This window comes from Rattus norvegicus, chromosome 13 (assembly GCF_036323735.1).
Source record: "Rattus norvegicus strain BN/NHsdMcwi chromosome 13, GRCr8, whole genome shotgun sequence".
In the NCBI taxonomy this organism is placed as follows: domain Eukaryota; kingdom Metazoa; phylum Chordata; class Mammalia; order Rodentia; family Muridae; genus Rattus; species Rattus norvegicus.
This window is the reverse complement of record NC_086031.1, coordinates 69,143,827-69,158,628: the sequence shown is the minus strand read 5'-3', so window position 1 is coordinate 69,158,628 and position 14,802 is coordinate 69,143,827. Positions and strand designations below refer to the sequence as shown.

The following is a 14,802-nucleotide window of genomic DNA, read 5'->3' as shown; positions in this document are numbered from 1 at the left end:
GGGCAAGTCATAAACTGCTCATATCAAACCAACCACCCAACAGAGATTTCTGAGGTTCTTTGATATTCCAGGCCATGTGCTGAGAGCTAAGAATGCAGTTACAAATCAGAAGCATTTCTTTTCTCAAAGAGCTAATGGTAATTAAAACTTCCTCATGAAGGACAGGAAGGAGCATGAAAACCAAGAGTAGATATTAACGTGCACGGCACACCGTTAAAGGATGCACAATGATGCCCCACATTGGGACAAAGCAATAGCAATGTTAATAGTTTTTATTAACATTAGCTATTAACATTAATGATAAGTGCCCCGAAAGGAGTGTATACACAGAAAACAGTCATAATCCAGGCACTGGTTGAATAAATTCACTGTGGCTCAAATCTCAGTGACAGAGAGGCCTGTGTTGGGTTCAGCTATATGAAACGGCAATTCTCAAACAGCAACGGATGAGGTTTTCTCTGCCACGTCAGTGAAGTCTGAAGGAAGCTGTCATGCTTGTTCTGATGGCCTGACATTGGCTCATTCCTGTATCAACTGACGGATGTCCTTCACCCTAATATAGTAAGAGAAGACAAATGGACCTTCAGTATGCTGCCATTTGTAGCATAGGTAGCAGGAAAGAGAAACCGTGATGGAATGCCCTGTGCGCAGTGAGACTGTGGTGAAGGAAGGCACAGGGCTAATGAGGAAAGTGAGTGAGCAAAGTCCCAGTGCCCTCAGAGGCACCCGGTACCCTCCCCTTCTGGCTTGAGGCAGTGAGTGGAAAGACAATAGAGGTGCTTCTTCCCATCCCCCAAGATCAGCCTCCTGTAGCTTCAGCTCTCCAGTCCCAGCCTGGGGGTCCTCAACACACCTAGCTTCAGCCACCTTCAGAGCTTGTCCCCAGTGCCTTGAAGTAAGACAGCTGGCAGAACTCAACAAAAATCTAGTGAAAGACTTTCAGCAGGTTTAGTAGATGACAATGATCTCTGTGGTTGGGAAGTCCTTATTATTGGTCCTCCAGATACACTTTATGAAGGTGGTGTCTTTAAGGCTCATCTCACTTTCCCAAACGTTTATCCCCTCCAGTCTCCTAAGTTGAAATTCATTACAGAGGTTTGGCACCCAAATGTTGATTAAAAAATGGGGATGTTTGCATTTCTATTCTTCATGAGCCTGGGGAGGATAAATAGGAGAAGCCAGAGGAACGCTGGCCGCCTATCCATACTGTGTAGACCATCATGATTCCTGTCATTCCTATGCTGGCAGACCCTAATGGAGACTCACCTGCCAATGTAGATGCTGCGAAAGAATGAGGGGAAGGCAGAAATGGAGAATTTAAAAGGAAAATTGCCCGCTGTGTAAGAAAAAGACAAGAAACTGCTTTTGAGTAGTGTTTATTCAATAGCTGGTGACTGCACTTACTTCAGGGTCTCCAACTGAGAAACATGGCACTGTTTGTCCTGCACTCTGCCCTGCTATCGCTGGACTTCTGTTGTAACAAGTTGGCAAACTCTGGCTGGAACTGGGCTGCAATAAAACCTGCCAGTCATTAATGCTAACAAGAGCCTAACAAGGGCCAACTTACAGATGATTACGCATTTTGAATTCTAATAAACTGTTTTAACCTTCAGGAAGAATTGTAAAGACTTGTACATAGCACAACATGATCTGGATTTTATATATATATATGCTGGTCATGTATATATACACATGTTCATCCACAAACATATCTTGTACCAAATAATGCTGCCTTGTAGTAGAATAAGAATTGTGTGACTTCTAAAAGACTTTAGCAGGCCTTCTTTTCCCATTCATCGTTTTTTTATCGGTTCAAAAAGATTCCTTAAAGCATGTCAGGAATTAAGCCAATGAGGATTAAAAGTTTCCATATAATTTCCTTTAAACCGTTGAGTCTTTCATTCCACTCCATTACTAATCTTTTTACATTTTCTTTGTTTCGGCACACTCCCCTTCCCTTTTATCTCTCCTATCTGCCAGAAAAGTTCTCAAATCATTTAGTTAAAATACTGAAATACTAGTAAATTACTTTGTTTTCACAATGACTTCGGAGGTGGGGGGGGGGGTCATCACTCGGGGCTTTGTCCTTTCTGTACCCTGATCACCCATCTCTTTGATTGGATGTGGCCATGACATTTCCTGCCTGTTGAGAGCAGAACTTTAAAAGAAAACAAAAATCTAAAGTCTGTTCTAAGTTCATCTTAGTGAAATTTATTCCAAACAATACAAAGTCCAGATTTGGTTTTATTTTTGCCCTTGATATTAATATTAAGATTGGATGAATCTAGCATGCACAGCTACAGGATTCCTATATCTGGGATTGCTATGAAAAATGATATTCATCCTATTACCCTTCTCCTTAGCCCATATTTGTTTCTTCTTACAGCAGATTTTCCTCACCTATTGTACAAAGACATTGCAATGTATATTTTTATGTAATTTGATTGTGGAATTTTGTCACCTTATGTAGTGAGTTCTTCCAAAATATATTTTTTTTCCAATTAAAAAAAAAGAGGGACCATGGCTATTAGGATATACCCAACCTTCTCCATGTTGCAAAGACTACTGCAATTGTGCCTTTCCTGTAGACTTTCTCTGTAGCCTAGAGACTCTGCCTGCATATCTGGCAAGCCCATGAAGCCAGCCATTTAACCTAGGAATCTGCAACAGAGATTTCTGTTTTCATTTCCACAACCATTTTTTTTCTACCAGGCAGGAACCTTGAATTTGAAATGAAAGAAAGCCCAGCTAGATATATCCTCAATGAAATAAGATTTTACAGGTACCTGTCATTGGGGTGTCCTAGGGCAAGGCAAGTTTAAGCAATGAGGCTCAAATGACAACACCAGGATAAATTTTAGTTTCCCTTTTCATCCTTCTCTGTTCATAAATCTTTCCCTTCATGTGAGCTTCTTCCTCAAATGCCACCCCCCACCTTCTGATGCCTATCAGGCAGCTGTCGTACCAACTCCAGATCTTCCATTTTCTCATGTCCATAAGAGAGATGGCCATGTCTTTACCACTTCATTGGCTTTTGTTGAATCTCCACTCATTGTGAACTAAGGAAAAATAGGATTCAATGACTGGGTGAAGCCTAGGTCAAGGATGGTGCCTCCATTGGACTATAGTAGTAGGACAGGCAAGGGCCTGTACTAGGAAGAATACAATCAATGGCACCCCAGGAGCACACCACAGAGCTGTTGACTGGTCAATTGTCCTTGTTACTGTCCTTGTGAATCGTTTGGTCCCAGGAGCACACCATTCTCACCCTGGTTCTACATCTAACTTCTACACCATTACCAAGGTTACATCTAAAGACAAATATCTCTTTGCTTGCCTGCAGAGTAGTCTGTACTACAGATCATCAGACTCTCTAGCCCATGGGCTAATCTGATTTGCCACCTGTTTTCATATGGTCTATGAACTATACATTTTACAGTCTTAAACGAGGGAGAGGCAAAATAAGAGATGAATAATCTTTTCATGGCATGTGGAAATTACATGAAATTCAAATTCCAGTATTCATAAGCGAAGCTTCCTTGGAACCCAGCCACGCTCGTTGATATTTCTAATGCTTTGGGTGATGAAATACCAGAGCTGAATATCTCAAACAGAGACAGAATGGCCTATAAAGCATATAAGAATGTCTGGCTAGTTGGCTGGTCTTGGTTCAGACTATAGCATGGTAACCTGCTGCTTCTGTGATTTGCCACTTGGCCCTAGCTATTCTAACTCTCCTTACAGACCCCTAGAATGTCCCTGCTCCTACGTATCTCTGTGAACATTCTTGTTACCTCCTCTGCCTAAGGCACTGTCTTCTGTGCTTATGTGATCTGGTAAATAAGACCTGCTCCATCATGCTTCAGCTCAAAAATCTAATGACTTCCACAGGGTATGTTAGCTACTAGAAATGTCCTTGATAGAATTTTCTATCTCTACAGTCATGTGTACGTGCTGCTTCCATGGACGTCATGACTTACAACCTTTTTCTGTTTCTCATATATCTCTGTCTTTTCTAAATACTAGATACATCTTCAAGAGTCGTCTTATAACAAGATCTGGTGAAGGCCTGTTTTTCTTTAAGCACCATGCTAGGTGTGAGGGTCTATGTCTAGACTAGCACTTTCTTACCTCATATCCCAGCACCTCCAGCACCGGGGTCAGTGAGTTTGGCACATACTGGGTACATAGTAGAGAACTGACCCGTGCACAGCTTCACCCAGGGAGCATGCTCTTTAGCTCCGTGGCTCTCATGCTCTTTGGTGGGGGGCTCTTTTTGTGAAGCAGGATGAAGGATGGAGAGGAATGTTGTTATCTGACCTTGACTTTCTCTAACTTTAAAAATGTGGAAACCTCTGTTCCCTCTGCTGCCATAAGAACAAATCAAACAGGTAATAACAGTGGATGAAGTGTTGTGCAAACAAAAAGCAGCATTGAAGATAAACTCATAAAGCCCACACGATGAGCTGCATAGTGTAACGACAATGAGTTGCGTTGAGCAAGATCTCCAACCTTCACCCAAGAACTTTGCCTTGAAGTCTGTCAATCTGGTTCCCGTTTCTGCCCTAAGTTTCTCCTAACTCTTCTCCTTCCCTCCAGATGCTCAACCTGTTTGTGGCTGTTATCATGGACAACTTTGAGTACCTGACTCGAGATTCGTCCATCCTGGGGCCTCACCACTTGGATGAATTTGTCCGTGTCTGGGCAGAGTATGACAGAGCAGCATGGTGCGTAGGCCTTTCAGCTACCCAGAGATTGGGGGCTTCTAGATCAGAGTCACTCAAATACTTGCCTGTTATAAAAGGAAAGGAAACACCTCTTGGTTCTATCTCACAGAAAAGGCACTGGTATCAAGCCATTCACCAAAGTCTTCCTGGGCATTCTGTACCTCGTCTTTCCTTCTGCGGCAGGCTGTACCCTTGCTTACCAATTTCATTTTACTCTAGATGGACTACACAATCAGGGCAGCTTCCAACCTCCTCCTTTTTGCTATGAGTCATCAGAGACTGAGATAGGAGGTTTGGGGCCAATGGGACATATCTGGCCACCATGATCAGTGGCATTAGTGCTTTTCCTTCTCATTCTTTTTCAGTATATACAGTTAAATAAAACTCTGAGTTATATTTCAAATAGTCAAATAGGTGGTCCTTCCAACAGATGCCCTCTAGACTTGTGGGCTTTAATCACATGAAACTGGGTTAAATGGCAGGAACTGGCAGGGCTGAACTCTTTGCTTTCTTTCACTGTCCAATAGTTCAGATGTGACGTGACATCTAGACTTTAGAGCACCTGCCAGTTAAGTTTGGTTCATTGCTTTTACAAATGAGGTTTTATAGAGGTGCAGTTACAGCCATTTGTTTTATCTATTGTCTATGGCTCTTCTTGCTCTATAGTGAACAATTGAATAATTGGGATAAAGATGGTCTGACCTTCCAGTTCTAAATATTTACTATTAAACTATTGTCAGAAACTTCACTCTTAAAAAAATCTTTTGACCCCTGTTTCAGAAACAGTGATAGTGTTTTAGCCCTTGCTGATGAGGACAGGATGACAGTCTATGACTGAAAAACTTTGTTGGTCCAGGCCAACTTAGCTCCTGGGACTTCACTCACCACCCTCCACATTCTGGTCCCCCTCTGAAAATACTTCAGGAAATGCTATTCTTCACAGGAGTGGACCATGTTGCTTCCACCTGATACTCCCTTCACGATGTGCAATTCTTCCCCAAATCTACCAAGCTGTGAATCTGCTACACCTGGGGTTAACTGTTTTCAGGGTGGGTGGGTGAATTAGAATTCCTTTCCCCTCTGTAATAATGATCTAGGCCATGGGGCTATGTAGATCTCTCCTGTTACAGCGGCTAAGCATAGATTTTTCCTTGCTGGACTCAGTTTCCAACGAAGAGTTTTAGTGTGCAACTGGCAGTGGCTTAGAAGACAATGATGTTCAGCCTGAATCGTATCAGTTTTCTCATTTTGGACAAGGGATGTAACCATCTATCCTGGCATGTGTTTCTAAGCATGTTATTATATCATGCATACTACTGCTAGGTACTTGACAACAATGGTATGCACCTCAGAAACGAAGAGAATTGCCATCTATAAAGCATTTATGGCCTTGATTTTGGATACCTATTCACTCACCTAACTGAAGAGAAACTATCTGCTACCAAAGGATGGCGCTGCACTTCTAGCCTCACTTGGATGTCCTTGGCTTTCGGAATCAACACTTCCTTTGTGTTTGTTTCCTCTGTGTCTCTAAATTCCAAGTGCATCAAAGATGCCCCAGCTTTCATGCATTTGCCGGGAAAAGGTTCCAACAGGACTAATCATAAGACTTGGTCACATGAGAAAAAAAAAAAAAAAACAGAGAGGAACTCCTGTCATTATGAATGTCTGGAGAATTACTAAATTTTCTGGTTACATTTTAACTGGTTTTCTCAATGGAATAAGGTTCTTCAGAAGAAATCAGCAGAAGTGCAATGAGTCAGGGTCTTCATATGAAGTACCGACAATGGGTTGAAAGCCACTATTTACTACACTTAAGAATAAATTGACACATGGTTACTTTTCCACCATTTCACGGGGTAAGAGACTGGACATACTGGTAAGCTACTGTCTGGAAAAAGACAAGGCAAGTCAGCACCAAGTCAGGAAAAGGCTAGAAAGAGTGAAGCTGAAGAAATGTGTGCTTTGATATGGCTTCCCAAAAGGATGCTTAGATGGAGGTGGTGTTCGCATCATTTCTATGGGAATGCCTGGCCTGGTCCAGGGTGCATCTAGACCTTCAGAGCCTGCCATGGCTTCCTTGTTCTAGTCCCTGACAGCAAAGATGTTTTAAACACTGAGAATTAATCCTGTGTCAATTTTTCCCTTTCCACAAGAAGCCAGAAGTCTCTTCTTGAAGGTTCCTAGAAGAAAGGGTTATCGGAAAAAAAAAAAAAGGTCACAGTGTTCCTGGAATTCCGCAGGATCAATCTGAAACCTGTGTGGCTGGAATGGAGCTGCAGGGAAAGATTTCTGGGGCATCTTCCCAGATTGTGTTTTGGACATGGATCCCAGCAGGCTCCTGTGGAATAGAGGAGAGTTTACCCAAGCTGAACTCAGTATATGTCACAGAGAGATCCAAAGCCCTTTCAAATTCTCTCATGCAAACTCTGTTTCTTGCTAATTAGCCTAGTGGGAAATTTGTCTCTCACAGTCTACAGAAACATGCTGACTCCCCATTGCCCCTGACAGGTGGCCTGGAGTAATTGCCTGTAATGAAAGCAAAAGGAGTTCTGTAGTCCACACATTGGCAACCTGACATCTGCTCTGGACAGTGGCCGGAGACAAACTGGTTGCCTTTTTGCTCTTAGAAGCCTGGCTGGAGCTTGAGCTCCTCGGGCCAGGCGTGAGCCACACAGGTATTTCTGGGTACTTTAGGCATTACATAGTTCCTTTTGATAGTAGATTGGACTCGGAGTTTCTGAGACAATTGGAACAGTATAGTTTGGCATCATTCTGGTCTGATTATGTCAGGCACCAATAAACTGCTCTTACCTCTTCAGGGGGCAGTCCCTGAAGGGAGAAGCCATCATTTCTTCCCCATTCTTTTCTGAGTATCTTATTAACCCACCTGTGCTTTCTTTACAGCGGCAGGATCCCGTATAAGGATATGTACAAATTAGTGCGGGTGATCTCGCCTCCTCTGGGCCTGGGAGAGAACTGCCCCTACAGGGTGGCTTGCAAGGTTTGCCTCCCAGTCCTCAGCCATGACCTGCAGTGGGCTGCAGCATCTAACCCTCTCTGCCCTCTGCTCCACCACCACTGCGCCACATGAGGGAACCTTCATGTTGCTTTCCTTTGAGTTTAAAGAGGCCCAACCCCTCCCAGAACCAGCAGCTGCCATGTAGGAAGAAGGGCACATTTTACGGTGAAGGCAAAAGAGAGTTAAAGACTTAATACAAAGGCCATTAGAGTCTCTTGGGAGACATATACATATACTGTTGTGCGCCCACACACACATTCCCCAGTTTACCTTAGCTTGTACATTCTACCAAGGGACTTCTCCCTTCTCTGGGATACAGAAATCCGTTAATCAAGTTAAAGAGTTCTGGTTTCCCTTAAGAAGACCTTCCTTCTCCTTTAACCACATGAGTCAAAGTGTGAACCTAGTCACCTCTACCCCTACCATTCCCTCACAGATCCTGGGTGCTATTGCCAGGATCAGCGACAGAAACTGTAGGACAGAGAGGAAGAGGGCAACAGGTAAAAGTAGTTTACATAGATTGGGAACTGTTGGAGGATTTTACAGCACAGAGACTAAAGTGACCTCAAACAACACAGAAGGACTTGAGCTAATTGTTTAATGCCTTTGGTGCCTTGCCTGTCAGTCACACTTGTAAAGGGCCTGCCATAATTGTCAAGTCACTCCTTCCTGGTTAGACCAACAGGTTCAGAGATGTAAGTTCAAACTCTGCATTCCCCTGGATACTCTGTATCGTAGTCCCTCTACCAAGCCCAGGACTGCTAGATACAAATGCTGCTTCAGGCGCCATGGGAGCAAAGCGAAGCGCTGCTCAGGGCAGCAGAAGATACAGGCTCAGGAAGGATGTTTGCCTAGGAGATGGATGGAGCTGCCTTGGGATGGTGACCCTGATTCAGAACTCAGGAGGCTGAACAGCTGCCTCTGCTGAGACTCTTTAAACTCCACCCCAGTGAAACCCGCAGCCGCATGTGGGAGAGGGTAGCATGGCATGCAAGATGCTCTTCTTCCTCCTGGTTTTGTTTCTTCTGTCCCCAGCATGCCATCAACCTGGTGCATGCTGGGGAATAAAGAGCACTCTTGTTCACGGAGCCAGGTGGAAGCAACGGGGCCGACTTTCTCTGACCAGCAACCTCAGCCCACCACTTTTCAACGCAAGCCGCCGCCTCCTGCTGCACACACACCACAGAGGGGGGATACACGACGTTCTGCCTGTGGGTTCAGGGCAGGGGACAGGCCTGACTTCCAGGCCAGGAACCCAGCCCCCGTAGGGGCCAGAAGCTCCCACCCACCTACCCACGGCTGGAGCACCGTCTATCCGGTTTATACCGCTCACGCACAGCCCTGGGAATTGAAGACATGCTTGTGTTACTTTGGGGTTAGATGAGGTGAACCACAAAGCCAGTGCAGCACTAATCGAGGAGGAGTAAGTGAGCCCCACCCTCAACCCCTGTCAGCGCCTTCTGACTGCATCAGAGGGACCAAAGGTTGTAACTAGTGTTCCCGGGTCTGTGTGGGGCGTGATATAAATCTGCACCAGGACGGAGTCACTTGTATGATTTGCCTTGATTAACAGGTCTCCTGTTCTTTTCCTGTTTGTCTATTTTGTTTGTTTTTCTTCTGTTTCCTGTATTACTTTGTTTTGGCTCTCTGGGAATGCTGTTCCTCTCTCCTCTGTGTCTGCATCCTTCCCTCCACCCCCTTTTTCCTGTTCCTGCCACCCCTCCTGCCCCGCCCATGTCCCGCCCCTACTCACCACCCCCATGAGCAGTGGCCGCATCCATTACACTGAGATGTATGAAATGCTGACTCTCATGTCACCACCGCTAGGCCTCGGCAAGAGATGTCCCTCCAAAGTGGCCTATAAGGTAGACAACCCCTTCCTTTGTTCTGGGCTAGAGACCAACAGGAAATGGGATCCAGTTGTGGGGAGGACATACTCTGGGAGGAAGCTGGGTTGGGGGCATGGAGATGGGAAGCAAGGATTAAGGAGTCAGGACGGTTGATGAGGTAGAGTCATAAAGGATACAGGAGTGGTTCTCGTGCTGTTCACCGGGGATCTTTTACTGTGTTACTGTGTTCCTACACGTGTGTGGCTTCTTGCGAGTGGGTTACTAGACAGGCTGCTAAGTGGTGTGTCTCCTTTGAATGGAGGCAGAGTGGTGGCCGGGGAATAGTCGGATTGGCAAGAAGGAAGCCTAGAGCAAAAAAAAGTTGAGGGAAAAAATGGTTTTACTCATAAATTAGGGAAATAATGGAGCAATCGCTAAGGATTCTTCTAGAAGAAGTTTTTAGAAGGAAAACTTGTAACAAATTTCTTCCCCTGTGGTACAGCAACAACGACATAGCTTCCTTCTAGACACAAACACAAAAGAGGAACATGTCTTCCATTTTTCCCAACTGACAAGAAGATAGCTTTCTTTCCCCATTGGCCAGCTACCCAGTGGCCTTAAAGAGGGCAACAGTGGACATGAGATTGGTTCAGTTAGCTCTGCTTTCTTAGCATGACCAAGTGGTGGGTAGACTCCCGGTGGTCACACAGCACTGGTAGTTGTTTGAATGCTCACAACTTTGGGGCCAGGTATTTCCTTCACCAATCAGTAATAGTTACTATTAACTCCCTCATTGGTGTACAGAATGGCCCAGAAGTACTCAGGCGCTTTCTCACTCACCTAAGTAACAAAGATGCGACTCAGATACAAAGAACCTTTACACGCTAATATGTCTGTCTGTAGAGTTGCTTTAAGCAAGATGATCTAGTTGAGTATCAGTGTGGCTTTCAAACAACAGGCTCCAATCACTACCACCAGGATGACACATTCTGCCAGAGACCCTTCTGCTGCTACCTCCAAACCATCTTGCTCCAGAGAGTACCTCACTGGAACGTAGTCCTTAGGAACCCCCGTCCCCAACCGCATAGCTCCTTGTACATAGCAGATGTGATGATAACGTTTCCGATATACACAAGTCTCGCACAGTAGGGAAAGAATTCCTGGAATTAGGCCCTGACAGAATGAACTGGGAGAGGAATGGGAGGAGAGTCTCACAAATTCCTAAAGCAAGATACTCTCTGAAAGTGGATTTGGCCATTTCAGTTGGATTCCTTCCTCTGGGTGAGGGGAACAGGGCCTGCCCACTCTGCTCTTGCCTGCACCCCCTTCTCTGACTCTGTCTCCCCTGCGCTCCTCATCCTCCTAGAGCCTGTTTGCACTCTCTCCCTGCTCCTCCTCATCCCTTCGATAAGTTGGACTTTCTGCATGTTCAATCATGTGCTGGCAAATTCCATCTTTTAAAGACTCAAAAAGGGGGCACCAGGATATATCTTTCAAGTGAGATGAACAGAGCCAAGTCTCTCCCCCATCTTTCCATTGATGTTGGGGGCATTTGTGGGATAAGTAGGAAATAGAGAGCACCTCTCAGGGAGTGGAGCCACCTCTCAGAGCTGACTCTGTTCCCTAAGTGACTTCTTGAAGTCACTTCCCTTCCCTCTGGGAGATATTCATAGCACTCCCCATGGGAGGGGGTTCTAAAGAATGATTAGCAAATCCCCTTTCCTTGGAATTTGGCATCTAGGATTCTCTAGGTAAAATAGCAGCAAATGAGCTTTAGTGAGAAGCAGGGAAACCCAGGGTGGGATGGGGATGGGGAATCCTTGCCCTTCTTTTCTGTCTGTGCATTTAACCTCTACACTTTCCTTCCCTTTTTATTTTTAAACCAAGGTGTCTTTCAATATATTTGGTTTTTGCCTGCTCTTTCTCTTTTCTCTTCCACACAGAGGTTGGTCCTGATGAATATGCCAGTGGCTGAGGACATGACAGTCCATTTCACCTCCACACTTATGGCTCTGATCCGGACAGCTCTGGACATTAAAATCGCCAAAGGTCAGATTAGCAGGGGAAGGAAGGAGGGTTGCACTCTATGCTATAACCTGTGCAGCCTGCTATAGGAGGGAGTTATCTGAACTTCTGTCTCACCAGCCATGCTCCTGATAATGCCGTGACCTGGTTTTACCTCTAACTCAGTAGCTTGAAGACTTGCCCTATCTCTGGTAAAATAAATGACTCTATATCCCATGCCTGACATGTCCTAGCATTTCTAGGAATATTTGTTGAGCATAGAAATTTTAATTCTGTAATTTTTTCCATAAAGCATCATTTCTTCAAAGTCTTAGGAAGCTTCTGTAGCAGATGCCAACAGGGTGGACCCTGCAACACTTTGCCCATCATGATTGCTAATTCAGTGGTCTGAGAGAGAAACAGTCTATGGTATCTATACAGACCTTTAGTCTGCCTTCTCCTGCCTTTTTAAAAATCAGGTCACTTAGACCGTACAGTCAGGGTCAATGGAAGGAATGATGTGTATTAATGAAGCAGGAGTTCTCCTTATGGATGTCTTCATTTACCTCTCTGATGTATTGAGCACCCAAGAGGCTGTTAGAATCAGTAAGGAAGCTGATCTTGGTCTCAGCCTCAGATCACTGGGGAAGAATATGCCTGAGTCACTGAAAATAGGAGCCAAAGTGTATTCTGCTTCCTCAGCAGAAATGCTGGCATTGCCAGATCTTCTGTCACTCAGTGCCAAGATTTCCTCTCGTTATGTGAGGTGCCATGCTGATTCAGCTTCTACCCCCACCCACTCCCCAGTCTTGGTCGTCATTTATTCTGTGCCTGTTCCGATTGGGTTATTAATCGTTTATCTTATTCTAGGTGGTGCAGACAGACAGCAGCTAGACTCAGAGCTACAAAAAGAGACCCTGGCCATTTGGCCTCACCTGTCCCAAAAGATGTTGGATCTGCTAGTGCCCATGCCCAAAGGTGTGGTGGCTCCTCCTTCCAAGTGTGCTTGTCACTGTGGCCCAGCATGACAAGGCCACATCTTTTAGAGAAACCAGAATGATCAAGGTGATAAGGGAAGGTCACTCCTTTACCATTAAACAACTAAGTCCCCAATTTCTAAAGTACTTTTAGTCATAATTAATTGAAACTAACTTTATAACTAACTAACCGGTCATTGCTTTTGTGAATGAAATTTCTCTGGGTGCGTAGCTCTCTTCCTCCACATAAGACTGTTCAGTAAACCTGTGTGCATTTGGGAAAATGTGTTGTTACTTAGACATGAGTATCTAAGATGGTAGGAGGTGGTTCTTACTACTGTCTTTCTTACCATCCGGTACTGTGAGCACTGCCTTCATTGCATGGGTCCATTCGCTTTGCGTCCTTTGAGCTTTAATAAACAGTAGATGCTCAAGTGGCTGAAAGGGAGAACCCACTTTGGAGAGTAGTCAGGAGAGCTTATGCCCATCTGTGTCCTCCCTGTTTATTCCCATGCTCCACTTGTGCTTCTAGCCTCTGACCTGACTGTGGGCAAGATCTATGCAGCAATGATGATTATGGACTACTATAAACAGAGTAAGGTAAAGAAACAGAGACAGCAGCTGGAAGAACAGGTAAGGGCCATTGAGAGCCCATTGGATGGGTCATGAATAAGCATGGATTTCTAGGGGACAGGTTGCATGTATCCCTACAACATACCCTAAAAGGTGCTAAGGGGTTTTGGGAGTTTAAGAGCTCTATAGTGAAGTTGGACTAAACTCGGTGAACTAAAAGGTTAAAAGAGTCAAGCAAGGAATCAATCTTCTCTCTTTGACACTCATGTAAGTTGCACCTTTCTCATAGCAATCATAGTCATGGGAACTCTTTGTCTCTGCACAGAAAAATGCACCCATGTTCCAGCGCATGGAGCCCTCCTCACTGCCTCAGGAGATCATTTCTAATGCCAAAGCCCTGCCTTATCTCCAGCAGGACCCTGTTTCTGGCCTGTGAGTAAAACCACATGAAGGGTCCACAGGACTCCTGTTTGCATTCTGCCACCATGGCGGCAGGCCCAGGAATCATACTTGGAGCAAGTTCCTTCCTGAGACTGACTGTCTCAAAATGGCTCGTCAGCAGGAGTAAGGGGAAAAAATAGGCCCAGGCATGTGTAACGCTGCAACCAGCATCACAGACAGTAGATGCAGCAAAAGGCTGGGGAGCAAAAGGTGCTGACTCACATTATAATATACTAACACCTTATCTATAGTTTAGTTGTGGAGAATTATCATCTCTCTGGGGTTTACTTGTTCTTTCTCAGTGGATCTAGCAGCCTGGATGCTATGATTGCTGACCATAAGGGGGAAAGAGAAAGCAACAGTCACTGGATTCTTTGCCCATAGGGATGACAGTTCTAGCCATACTATTTGCATATCTATATATATATTTTTTTTTCAAATAAACAGACAGGGGCTATGAAAGCAGCACCTAAGTTTTTAAATCAGTTAATTCTGATTCTAGAGGCTTTCTACTACATCGTATACTCTCTAATTGCCAAAAGAACCTTGTAAACAGAAGCAAACATTCAAACCCTTAATGGCAGAATGGTCTAGTGCTTCTAAGGCTTACCTATTGGTTGACTGTTACAACAACTGGTTGAACTCTCATAGCATACCTAGCACATTACATCATTGTTCTTTGGTTGTTACAAGTGGGGAGTGGGAGCCAAAGGAAACACGCTCCTCTTCTCATTGGAAATGAAGTTTTGTGGTTAGGTTTAAGCAAGTCTTGCTTGTAGAACCAGGAATCATTAGGAAGGACAATTTCACTGATGATCAGGAAAGGGATACCCAGGGTTTGAGAATGAGACTTCCATTGCAACACTATGGGGAAGTGTTCATACCATTCATTACTTTCTGACTAAGAACTCTGTTCTTGCAAATCATTTTCTGCCTTCATAATCTAAGAAATTTAAAAGAGAAGAACAGGCCCAGGGTTATCTTTACAAACAATTTGGTATGATCAGACAACAGTATTTGGATGATCTGGGCCTCAGAAAACAAGTAGAAATATATTTTATTGCTCTATGGAGGAGAGAGAAAAGGTATGACTAGAGAAACGAGGTCTCCTCACTGCAAGGCTTTACACTTTTTTTCGTGAGTCCTTGGTCCATTAATGGAAGATACCCCTTGGCCCTTGCATCTAACTCTCTGTTTTGTCTAGAATTCTATATAAACCAACCCACATC

The 14,802-nt window shown here is 44.5% G+C and overlaps 1 protein-coding gene and 1 pseudogene across 15 annotated transcripts in view; both read left to right on the top strand.

The window, feature by feature from the left end:
- Nucleotides 1–14,802, top strand: part of Cacna1e (calcium voltage-gated channel subunit alpha1 E) — a 488,748-nt gene that overhangs the window by 455,167 nt on the left and 18,779 nt on the right. For 12 of the 15 annotated variants that reach the window (XM_039091008.2, XM_039091011.2, XM_039091007.2 and 9 more), the window contains 6 exons: nucleotides 4,600–4,727; nucleotides 9,518–9,614; nucleotides 11,522–11,627; nucleotides 12,453–12,560; nucleotides 13,092–13,192; nucleotides 13,458–13,564. In XM_039091008.2, coding sequence (XP_038946936.1) covers nucleotides 4,600–4,727; nucleotides 9,518–9,614; nucleotides 11,522–11,627; nucleotides 12,453–12,560; nucleotides 13,092–13,192; nucleotides 13,458–13,564 — 647 coding nt within the window. Of the gene's footprint in view, nucleotides 1–4,599; nucleotides 4,728–7,634; nucleotides 7,732–9,517; nucleotides 9,615–11,521; nucleotides 11,628–12,452; nucleotides 12,561–13,091; nucleotides 13,193–13,457; nucleotides 13,565–14,802 lie in introns of all 15 variants that reach the window. The other 3 variants (XM_039091012.2, XM_039091010.2, XM_017598915.3) reach the window with 1 other exon arrangement.
- Nucleotides 632–4,593, top strand: LOC108352605 (ubiquitin-conjugating enzyme E2 G1 pseudogene; annotated as a pseudogene).